Source organism: Lacerta agilis, chromosome 10, assembly GCF_009819535.1.
Source record: "Lacerta agilis isolate rLacAgi1 chromosome 10, rLacAgi1.pri, whole genome shotgun sequence".
NCBI classification, from domain to species: Eukaryota; Metazoa; Chordata; class Lepidosauria; order Squamata; family Lacertidae; genus Lacerta; species Lacerta agilis.
In genome coordinates this window covers 39,220,025-39,232,737 of record NC_046321.1, presented here as the reverse complement: position 1 = coordinate 39,232,737, position 12,713 = coordinate 39,220,025, and the positions used below count along the sequence as shown (strand labels likewise).

The 12,713-nt window shown below is 43.1% G+C and overlaps 1 protein-coding gene across 1 annotated transcript in view; it reads right to left on the bottom strand.

Moving 5' to 3' along the window:
• Positions 1 to 8,826, bottom strand: part of PAWR (pro-apoptotic WT1 regulator) — a 60,152-nt gene extending 51,326 nt beyond the window's left edge. Inside the window, exon 1 of the mRNA XM_033161728.1 lies at positions 8,204 to 8,826. Coding sequence (XP_033017619.1) covers positions 8,204 to 8,722 — 519 coding nt within the window. The 5' untranslated portion in view covers positions 8,723 to 8,826. The remainder of the gene's footprint in view (positions 1 to 8,203) is intronic.
• Positions 8,827 to 12,713: the final 3,887 nt, after the last annotated feature.

The following is a 12,713-nucleotide window of genomic DNA, read 5'->3' as shown; positions in this document are numbered from 1 at the left end:
CCATTCCTACTTGCATGCAAGCAGGAGGGGGCGGGGATCCCTCAGCTGGGAAGGGAGGCTTCCAGTTGCCTGAGAGATCCCTGCCCCCTCCTGCTTGCATGCAAGCTCTGATAGGCAGTGTGAAGCCTCCCTTCACAGCTTAGTTGCTGGGGTCAGGGAAGGTGGAGGCAGCCCGGAAGCTGCATCTTACAGCCCCTGTACCACCATCATATGGGGACTTCCGAGCAGTTCCTGAAGCCAACCAGAGCCAACTGCTCCGGGCTGCTGAGACTGCTGCTGCTGCGTTCCCTGGGGACATTAGATGAAATCTGGGGACATTCCGGGGATGGAATTTGTCCGGGGACTTACTCGCAAATCTGGGGACTGTCCCCGGGAAACGGGGACGTCTGGTAACCCTACACTACTGTGTCCAAACCCACCAGTTGAATACCATGTTAACAAATCAGTATGATTTGATTCTGGATTGTTTGAATAAACCACCATTTAAACACAATATGAAATTCTATTAAGTTTATAAGTAGAAGCAAATGCTGCTCATCTTCCCCACCCCCAGCAGAGAAGAGAAGTGAGGGGGTGGTGTAACTTTGTGGCTTGAGCAGGCTCAAGCCATGGTTTAGTTTTATATAGGAACTGGGCCAGCAGCATCAGACTCAAGTAAAATATCCATTTTTATTCCATTCCTTCCTTAGGCACAACATAATCCATATGGATTGTTAAATGACTCCACTAAAACTACTCTCCACTGCTAAAATATTTTCTGTGATAAAAGACATTAATGCCTTCTGATATGGAAGCTGAACTGGGTTGTTTTTAAGAGAACCCCAAAGTATTTAATAGAAATAGAAACTAAAAATGAATCAACAAATTATCCAAATGTAACTAATATGGAGTCTTTAGAAAATACATACAGAAATAAAGTAAATATTCAGAAATAAAATGCATGCATCTCATTTGCATGTGAAGGCTTGAAGCCACAAGTATATAGGAATTGCAGGATATACCCACTACTGTTCAAGTCTTCCCACAGCCATGTTGACCTAGGTAGCCTTCATAACAAACACTAGCAATTATAATAGAAATCATATAGTACTTTGTGCAAATATATAGTACTTTGTGCAAATATATAGTGTAAATATAATCACCAAGTGCAATTATCACCTTCCTAAAGTGCAATTACTACCTATGAATGATGCTGGCCTGGGCAAGTTAGAATAAATTGCTTTTTAAAAACACTGGACAACCTGGGTCTGTTAACAGGCATGATATCTAAATAGAACTTCCATGTACCACCTAAATGTACCTCTGTGTGTTGGGGACAAAAGTTAGGAAAGCTATTACCTTTTTACCTTGCTTGTTGGAAATAGCTGATTAAGTTCATCAGTTACAAGAAAGATGACAGGTTGAACCAGGAGTTATAGGTGCAAAGAAGCAATCATGGTTGTTCCTATGTTTTTGAAAGTATTAATCTAGTAATTGGTTCTGCCACCAACACTAATTGAAACATAGATTAAGAGGCAATGCACTATCTGGATAATTTGTTTATTATTTGCTGAATCACTTTATATTAGAAATATCAAAGCAATGTACGAAAAAGAAAAATAAACACCTTAAAAATAACTAGCAATAAAAACAAATTACCGGTACTTTTGAAATGGAATTTTTTCTACTCAAGATCACTGAGATACAGGAATTGCTCATGTGGCTTCCAACACACTTACTTCAGCATTTGGTTCAGTTTTAGAGTGTATTTCAGCTAATTTAACATATAATTAAGAAACCACAATTATAGACATACCTGTTGATAACAATAAGTTAAGCAACCAAGGAACCCCTGTACTTCCTTATTCCATTCCTCTACTTGTTGAGTCATCATGTTGTCCCATGTCCAAAATTAGGATATACCACTTCCAAAATGTTGTAATCTGACTTGCAATCTAATATAACATTATGTGTTTAGAAATGGCATCCCAAAGGCAATTACAATTTCTAATCTTTTAATGGCAGATTAACAGATTAATCTGGGGTTGCAATACTATAAAATTTTACCTTGCAAAAAACTCAGCTGAACCATGTTTGACAGTGAAACATACTGCCTCACAAGGATGTAGGGCCTAATTTGTTAAAGGTTTTAAAGCAAATGTGGTCTACCATCCTATTAGGAGTGCTGTAGTATATTTCCCACAGTAGCAGGTGGTTGATGGTTCTCTTTCAACTTTGTAGTTGCAGCCAACTACTCAGAGCAGAAACACTAAAAATCAATTGACTAATTTAAGACTAGTGAGTTCAGTGGCTCTGCTCCAAGTATGACTTAAATAAGATACCTCTATCATACAACTTCTGATTAAACAGTGAAATAAATCTAAATCTAAGTAAACAGGTATAGGATGGTACGGTAAGCCTAAGCTTTAATTTGAATTTTTGAAAAGCTGGACTGAACCCTACTCATTGCAAGCTTAGTTCAGTTCTGCAGTTAATACAGGAAACTTTGAATTTATAAGAATACTTAAAATTGCTGATGAAAATATGTATGGCCACGAACTAGTCCAGAATTCATTACCATGATAGATACAAGCAGGCGAATATTGTGGGGAAAGGGTTATATGGATTGGGGTTACAAACTTCATGTAGAATTATGAGCAACACAAGATGCATGTGCTTGTATACCACGGGCCTTAAAATCTACCACAAAGTATACTTGGTATCTGACACCAAATTTTGGATACAAGTTCCAACACGATCTACCAAGCCATACTTGTTCTAACTTTGTTGTGAATACTCAAGCAGTAATCTTATAATGTTTAATCGCAAGATTCATTTTCAAATAAACAGTAGCAAGCTTGGGAGGGTTGGGCATGAATCCTTGCTCAGTTGTTGAATTCAATGGTGAGCTAGCTTCAGGTAAGTCACTTGCTACATTTCTAGTATAGATCATGCTAAACCATGGTTTAAAATGATACACATAAACCACAATCCAAGGATTGGATAAAACAACAAGCTGACTTGAAAAGGAACTGAAAGTAAATGCTACCAAAATAAGTTCAGGCTGAGACTTGCTCAGGCTAATTTAAATCCATGTATATCATGTGAAAACATACCACAGTTTGCCATGATGTAGCAACTGTCTTGCCATTTACCTTTATTACTGAGAACTTATAATGCTGATCTCAGTTCTTCAGGGAAAGTGTAGAATACAATTCCAGCTATGTACCAGTAGATAGATAACTTGTGGAGAACCTTTGGCCCTCCAGATGTTGTTGAATTACAACTCCCATAAGCCCCAGTAAGCATGGCGAATGGTTTGAGATGATGACTGCTGTAGTTTAGCAGTATCTGGAGGGCAATTTTCTGCATACCTGATGTATACAGATGAACTCAGTTGATACAGGTTTGTAGTTTATTCTAATTCCAAATTGAAACAGAGCATGTATTGGGCCCTAATATGAAATATAGTATATTATATAGCATCTTAAGAGGATGGCATCAACAGACAAAATAACTTTATCTATTAAGAACTTTGAGCCAACATCATTCACTTTGTCCATCATTCAGACAACAAATCCCTGCATAGTCTTCTCACAAACTTCTACATCCAAGACAAATTCCATATCTTTAAGTTCAAGTACCTCCTCAGTTCACCCACTCCAACATATTTATGTATAACTTTTAATTTTGACCTCATCATAGCCTGCTATCTTTATAGGTCCTTTTCACACTTTTGCTCCCCAATGTGCAACTCCTAGAATAGCGACATGGTGCCACCTCTTTCCTCCCTCCTGTTAAAAACCTTCCTCCAAGTCTACCGCCTGTGTGTGAAACCCTTAACTGCTCCGGCCTTTGGTGGTCTCAATCACCAAAGAAAAGTGTAATGGGTTTATTTCAGCCTCTTCATGTGCTACTCTTATTTCTCCCTGCTTATAATAATTCCTATTTATATACCAAATTCACCATAACAGCCCTAGGGCTGAATTTGGTCCTCCAGAGTCCAGACATCTCGTTATGGCCCACAATACTTTAAACTACAAAGGCTTCAGAGCAACTTTTAAACTGCTAGGGGAAAAAAATCATCATTATTGAAGACAGAATTACATTAATGGTGAGATAGCGAGCACAACTGATTTCTTCTTTACAAACAGCACTAAGATATGCTGAAAAGGGGAAAACAGTTCCACTGAAAGGCTGGAAAAACCTGTTCAGTGAAGGTAAGAGAAAGTTTTGCCAGTATCATTGAGTTCAACTGAATGAAGTTTTGGAGGTAAGGAGCGTTTGGGGGGGGGGTGGAGATTCAGCACAGCTGTCTTCTAGTTGCTATGCTGGTGCCTTTGTAACAGAGGAAGCATAAATATAAAGCCCCAGCTGATGTTCAATAGAGTGCATATAAAAGTGAAAAACTGAGATCAGGGGAGCTTATAAGTTACTCAGCATATTTTAAAGATGAAGCACAAATAATTGTCCTCAGCTTCCCTGTGTCCTCTAAATGCCTAAAGATTCAAAGTAGAATCACAAAAATATCAGGCCTTAAAAAGTCAGAACATCCGAATATTCTGAAATTGAATCTCTGGGCTGCAGCAGATATCAGAAGAAATTATCCTGACCTAGAAATGGATACTGAAGATGCCAGATGGTAGTCCTTCATAAGGCAGGACACCTGCATCTATGTGGCTGTTGCCTCTCACAGCTTCTGGGTCCTGTTGGCGGATGCAAGAAAAAATGAGGCAATAAATGTGTTCGTGTTCCTCTGAGTCTTCAGATGTTCTGACTTTTTAAAGCCTAATATTTTTGTTCCAGTAGTAGTAGTTCCAGCTGGAACATCTGAAGAGGACCTTGGGAATGGGGCAGTAATGTACACAACTTTGCCCACTACCATACTCCAATAACATTTTTCCATGTTATTGTATTTAAATGTCTTGCAAGCTGCCTTATACTGTAAGAAAAGCATCTTACACCAAATAGATAAACAATATATCAATTTTCACTTACAGAGGGTTGATTTTCCTTTGCACTATGTTTTTATAAAAAGGTAAATGTGGCCACATGACCCGGAAGCTGTCTGCGGACAAACGGCGGCTCCCTCAGCCTATAGAGCGATTATGAGCGCAGCAACCCCAGAGTCATCTGCGACTAGACCTAATGGTCAGGGGTACCTTTACCTTTTTAAAGGACCCCTGGCAGTTAAGTCCTTAACTGGGGTTGTGGCACTCTGGGGTTGCGGCACACATCTCGCTTTACTGGCCAAGGGAGCTGACAAAAGTGTTTTTAGAAGCACATTTCAAGAGAAGATAAACTCTATTAAAACAGTGCATATTCACTGAGGGTTTACACAAGCAATGTTTGCACTATTTTTAAGTAGCAAGTTTCTACACCTGCTGCCTTCCCAGCAAGCAAAGTTTGTTTTCACGAGTTTTTCCTTTGCCCTTCAAGTGGCAAGCATACTGCTGCACCAGGCAATTCAAGTCTGTTACCTGTGGATTTAATCAAGATTACAGTTAACACATTGTGTGTTGATTAGTTTAAGAATGCCAGGATGTTTCTGTTAGCACCAATGGTATGTTATTAACTAATCGCTACAATTATTTTGCTTTCCAATGGTCATCACTGTTTGTTCTTTTTTCTATTTCTTTTGCATAAAGAAAGTCCATGACTCACTCCAGTTTAAAGAATCAGGTCAGTTAATGTGGAGAAGTGTTGTCTGTCAGAGAAGACTATACCAGGCTAGCAGCTTCTTGTACTTCTCACTTGGGCAGGATCCTGACATAACAGAATGGTAGCTGCAAAATAATGATGAAGTAAAAGGAAGAAAAAGACTGATTTCTGGTGATGAAAGGTGTGTCTGCAGTTTACAAACCCAAGAAAATAAAATGGTTAAGGTAGCTACATTTATTGTTTCCTTTCGGGATCTTGAGAAGAAACTTGTGAAGACATGTACAGTACTAGATTTCCCCCTAAATCTTCTTCCTCTTAGCTTGAAAACACTGAAGATATTATTATCATGCTTTTGCATTCCTTTAAGAGCATTTTTAAATTAATGCCAGATTTTTATACTAGTAGAAACCCACAGAAGACAGCTACATTGGCTAACAAAAATATTTTTTTCTCCTTTCTTCAAACCACTGCATTTTTTTCCAGTGAAAGAAATTGCTTTGGATTCAGAACTACATTACATTTTCACCTGAACAGATACCTCAATTTCCTTTCTTTGCTGTTTTGGCTCTGATAAGATTTAAAAAAAAAAATGTTATAGGAAGTGTCTGACACATAAGGGGGAACTGCAAAAGAGCAGAAAAATTCAGTGTCCATGAATCTTTATGTCCTGCTTTGAAAGTGTTGCCTGATAACTATTTCAATATCAAAGGATTTAAAGGGGGGGGGAACCATACTACACGACTTAATTAGCTTAACAATGGCAAAATGTCAACTATTATTTTGTGTGTGTGAATGGCCACTGTTAATATAACTATCACCATCTGTGCATTTCCTTTCCTTCTGACAGTATGTTTGCTATCTCTTCCCCCAAAAAGAAAATGGGATTATATTCCTGCAGTTCAGAAGCACTTCACGCACAGGAAGAAGTAGATTCCGTAACAAGAGTGCTAGTCTTCAAGGTTCCACAAGAACCCTTGCCTGTTTTTACTTGAGTGTAAATAACTTGTAGAGTAATACTATTTTCATTGCATCAATGCTCTCTTAGACCTCTCTTGTTGCAGGCAAACCATACAGAAAAAGGAAACCCATATGTGATACAGACCACAATTACATTCATGCTTTGTAATCGTGAAGGAAAGGCCTGCAGCATCTGCATACAAAAGGTCCCAGGTTCAATCCTCAGCATCTCCTGGTAGGTCTGGAAAAGATTCCCTGATGGAACCCCTGGACAAATGGCTACCTGTCAGTATATATAAAACTAAACCAGGATGGACTGTTGTTCAGACTTGGTACCAAGGCAGCTTCCTATGTTCCTAAGCTTACTCAAAGTAAGCCCCTTCATTTCTCTGGAACTTACCACTGCATACCAGGACAGAAAAATCAGTTTCTGTCAGAAGCTACAGTTGCTTTACTTACCAATACCAAAACACGCAGCAGAGTGTACCACATCTTACTATTTAAAACCCTTATAAGCATACTGTATTATTCCAGTAGATTAGTGGTAGGGAACTTGTGGTTTTCAATATGCTGTTAAGACTCCAGCTCCCATCAGCCCCAGTCAGCATGACCAATGATCTGAGCTTTAGTCCCACAGCATCTGAAGGGCAACAACCCCCAAACATATATATATACAAATATACACACACATATACACACACACACGTATATCTGATTATCATCTTCCAAGGCAACTACTCTATTCCGAACTTTAAAATGGAAAGCGTAATGCTGGTGGTAAACAAAAGAGGTTGTTTTTTTTTTTTAAAAAAAAAAGACTGTCTCAAGGCAATTTTTAAAAAATGTAGTATAAACACCAACAATTGGGAAACACTTGCCTGCGAGCGCTCCAATTGGAGAACAGCCTTTACCAAAGGTGTTATGGGCTTTGAAGACACTCAGACGCAGAGGTGTGGATCCAGAATTGGCCTCCACAGTCACTTACAGACTCACTGTTAAGACCATGTTTATGGAAGACAATCTTACTTGGCTATGAGTGATCGCCAAAGAAGAATATATGTATTTACCATTTTATATATAGACACATACACACACACACACACACACACAAAAAAAGTCATAAGAACTCTTCCATGGTCATGACCTCCGTTCAAATAAAAATGAGGCTTTAGCCATTCTCTCTCAAGGGTAAAAACACACAGAAACCACCAGAAGGGCTTCTGCTGCTCCTACACATTTAAATCCAATTTGCATAGCTTAGGCTGCCATCTCTGAAGCAGCACAACAGACCTCTCTCGTCTGACTCTTCCGGAACAGGACACTTTGCAGGTTTTGCAACCTGAAGTAGCCCCATCCCCTCCCGGGAGCAGCAACAGCAGCTTGTAGGTAAACAGCCTCCTCCCTTTTGACCTGTCGAAGCAACCCTGGCGAGTCCCTCGGAGGGAGCGGGGAGGAGGAGCCACCGTCGCCCAGGAAGCCGCCCGGCTCTTCCATCAGGTGCAGCAGCCGTTGGGCTGTGTTTCAAAAGAGCCAGTCACGCGCGCGCTCCCCCCCATCCCAGCTCCCCACCCCCCCTCCCCAATTGCGGCGCGCGGCGCCCTCTCACCTCCGCAGTGGGGATGTTCACCACACCTGTCGAGCGCCTCTTCTCCCTCAGCTTCCTCTTCTCGATCTGCCCTTTCCCTTTCCGGGCGCTGGGGCCGGACGACGAGCCCTTGCCCTTGGCCGCCACTTTCTCCTCCTCAGGGGAGCCCGGTGCCACGACGCCTTTGGGCCCCGGCTCCGCCACTCCTGCTCGGGCTCCGGCTGCCGGGGTGCTCGGCTGGGGCTCCTTGGGCGCGCTCCTGCCCACAGGGACGCAGTTCGTGCCGGCGCCGCTGCCGTTGTTGTTGACTTCGGCGGTGGCGGTGCTAGCAGTAGTAGTTGTAGTAGTAGCAGTAGTATTGGCGGCGGCGGCGGCGGCCCCGGGGGCTTTGCAATCCCCTGCGGCCGTCGCCAGCCCCCCGGCCGCCGCTGTAGTACTCGGCGCCTGCTTCGCCCGCATCTTCTCCCGCTTGGCTTTCCACTCCTCCAGGAAGTCTGTGGTGGTGCTGACGCCGCTGGCCCGGTAGCCCCCGGTGGCCATGTTCCCGGCGCGGGGTGAGAGAAAGTTGCGGGAAACTTCGCGCCCTCTTTAACTTCGCTCCCGGGCGCGGACAAGCTTCCAGAAGCCGGTGGGCTGGCTGGCTGGCCGGCCGGGCGGCTGAGGAGAGGAGGCGCCGGCGGGGGGGGGGGTGAGCTGGACACACCGCGCGCGCACAAACACGCAGCCTGCGGGAGACAAAAGCGGGAGCGAGTGAGGCGGCATCCTCGGCTGCACTCTGTAGACCCCCCCCCTCCTTTTTAGTGAGTGCCCCTCCCGTCAAACATCCAGCCGCCACCCCCACCCAGCCGGGAGTTTACAGTACTTTCTGCTATTCTCTCTCTCCGCCCCCCCCCCCCCGCCCCCCGCCACTCGGGAATCTTATCAGCGTCTAACGTTCCATCCAGCTTCCTGGACAGATGGATCCAGGGATTCCTACGGTTAACCTCCCCCCGCCTGCCGATATTTTCAGATATCACTCTCTCACCCAGACCCTATTTACTGGGTGCAAAGTTAGCAGATCTGCAGTGCTTTCCCATCCCGCTACTGCTTTCCCATCCCGGTTGCAAAAGTACAAAACCCAGCCAAACTATACATCTAGTTTCTTTCCCTCAACTCCCCGGCGCGCGCAAGTCTCTTTGCCTTTTAATGAGCAGCAAGTTCTCCTTATCTCTCTCCCTCCCCCGACCCCACCGCTCAGTCTGCAAGGCTCGCCCGCCTGCTTTTGCTTCAACTCCGAGCGGAGTTTCTATACTGACCCGCCGCGAGGAGTTCAATCAGGTGGTTGATGCTTCTTTCCAGGAAGGAGCCGGTGGCGGAACCGGAGATCGCCGCTTCTCCCAGGTAAGTGGTGCGGTTGGGTGCGCCGAACTCTAGAGCGAGTCCCGGAAGGCTCGGCGGCGGCGCTGCCGAAGCTCCCCGACTTTCTCCCACAGGGCGGAGAGTGGCCGGCCGAAAGGAGCCGAAGCGCGAGCGGAAACTGCCGAGGTGCCCCTGACAATGGGTGAAGGGGCGTGGAGGATCCTCCCTCGCCCTGGGTGCCTGTGCGAAGAAGCTCATCCGAGTTCCCCGCTGTAACCTGATCGCGCCGCCAGCTCCTGTTCCTGCTCGCCGTGCCGGCGTTGCCTCCCTCGCCCAGGTGACAGGAAGCTCGCCAATACCTGATCCTCTGTAGGAGAACCTAATTCCTTTCGCCCGAAGTAAGCACAGACAAAAAGGCCATTCCAGTGGGAATATACATCAGGCTTGCAAAAACCTGGCTCTCGCCAGCAGAGCGGTTGATGCACCACTGTGGCTGCCAGGTTTAAATAGTAATATGTTACACAGGTGCAGTGTGTCTTCTAAGGAACTGGCAGGGCCTGCCTCATCCTACTGCTCCAATCTAACTTTTATTCAGCTAATCAGCAGTGTGACAGATGAGACACTCAAAAAGCCCTGGCCTTTTCATACCTATGAAATAAATAACGTATTAAAATTGGCAGAAGTTTGCCGGGACTAAGGCTGTATTAAACACACAAGTTAAATGCTACCTGACTTCCAATCAGTCACAGTTGGGATAGCTCAGTCAGTGGAGCATGAGACTCTTAATCTCAGGGTCATGGGTTTGAGCCCAACATTGGGCAAAATATTACTGCATTGCAGGGATTTGGACTAGGTGATCCTCACGGTCCCTTCCAACTCTATGGTACCTGACTCCCAATCAGTATTAGACACAAGTACTTATATTGGGGGTGGGATGTCGAGTTCTGCATATCCTTTATGTGCACTAATAGCAATGATTTCACTGTGGTGCCTTATGTAGCCAAAATGCCAGCCATGCACAAAAGGGAGGTACAGCAGGCTTAGGAGAATTTCTGTACTTTTGCAGAAGCATAAAAAAGTTTCAGGAATAACGACTGGGTGTGGCATGGGGAAAGAACCCAGTGAATAATGAACAGCCATAAAACTCTGGCTGACTTTTGGAAGGAAGGGAATAGAACTGTATATCCTGCATGAGAGCATGACTTAACAGGCAGACTCGACACAGCATGCCCCACTTGTACATCTGAATTGATAATAGAGATAGGTTGAGTAGAGCCGGGTGGTAGAATTTTGTGGTGTGGCAATTATTGTTCTGAACTAGGACTGGGAAATCCAGGTTCAAATCCTTACTCAGCCACGGAGCTTGTTGGGTGATTTTGGGCCAGTTGCATCTCTCAGCCTAACCTACTGCACAGGGATTGCGAGAATGAAAGGTGCAAAGAGAACCATGTGCCCCACCTTGAGCTCATTGGAGGAAAGATGGGCTCATGGGTGTAACCAGGACTTAGGGGGGGCAGAACCAAGGTAATTGGTCAGCTATTTAAGTATTTCTATTGTTTTACTTGATGGGGGGGGTCAGGTGCCCATGGATGGGATATAAAAGTAATGGTCTCTGCAGAATTGACTTCCTCAGCACTGAGAAGCAGCATCTGAATTTCAGAAAGTAAAGCTGTAGTAGATTCATGAGTGAGGAAATACTGGTTTGAGCTTGTGAGTTATGAGCATACTTAGTGAACAGTAGTTTTTGCTGAATAAGTTGTGTGCTCTCCTACACTTCCTTCACTATCGCAAACATATGTTTATGTTAAGGAATTGTGTGTTCGTTGGTTAATGGGAAGATGATTAATCAACTATACAGTTGCTAATGTAAAATAAGCTGACAGAGCTAAGTGACAATTCTCATTTATGTGCAAGTAATATGCCGGTAATTAGCACGATGCGTTCATAAAAAAATGTAGTCATTGATAGTGGCCTGTTCCAGGTGCAAGAGCTCCGATGCCATAGAGAGATTCAGGTTTCTTATACATTTCAGCTGAAGGAATTTACCTGTGTGCACATTCCTTTGCGTGCGTGCATCAGCGCTCCCTGTTGAAATTAATTCTAGATCAGACAGCTGCCTCATTGTAGCCACTACATGAAGTAGCAATCCAGGTGATGAAGGAGCTTTGCGTCATTTTAATAGAAGGGAAAATGTACTGAAACATAACCATAGGGTATCATGTTAGGATAATCTAAAGTTATTAATCTGAAAATGTACCATCAGGCTAGCTGAAAAGAAAGAATGTGACTCCCCTCATGGGGTTTTCTCAGGCTCCCTAGAGCTTTTATTTACCTAGGCCCCCTCCATTAGAAATATAAGTAACCATACACTAGTATCATTATTCAACAGATATATATATATATATATATATATATATATATATATATATATATGAGAGTGGGTTTTCCTGGCTGTAAAGTGAGCATTATTTTTCAGAAGGTTTTTTTTAGTGAGTTGTGTTTAAGATAGTAATAGTATTGGAACAAGCATGTGTGCTTTCAATGTGACCCTTTAATGTGGCAGCACCTGTGCACTGGGACACCCTGCCTCTTGACACTACACAGACCCTCACTATACTTTTTAGAAGTTTGCTGAAAGTGTTTTGTTTCAGCAAGCCTATCCAAACATTATGTTAGTTGTACCTGTTTTTAAAGTTTTATTAATTTTATCTTTGGTTTTTTAAATGATGGTTTTATGTATATTTGAGTTGAAATGGTTGGTGGGTTTTAGTTATGCTTAATTTGTAAATTTATTTGTACACCACTTGAATAATTTTGTGATCAAGTGGCTGATACATTTTCTAAATTAAAAAAAAAAAAATTCTGGACTGGCTAGTTATGGTACATAGTTCCACTGCTGAGATTAGGGTGGTTTGATTTAAATTAGTAAGGGGGGAAATCTATTGTATAAATCTTACATTTCCTAAGCAAACCATGCATGCTAATTGGTTGCTGTAGTAGGTGATTTGCTTGCCACTGAACAGAGTTTTTATACAACCCAAGTATAATCCAAAATCTTTGGACGTATAATCCACATACTTTTTACACTATAGAACTACATGCTTGGAAGCAAGGCAAACAGACAATTGTGAAACAGGGCAATTTTTGTTTGGCTCTTTGTAATAATTAAATGTCCAGAACTTTCTAAAAATAG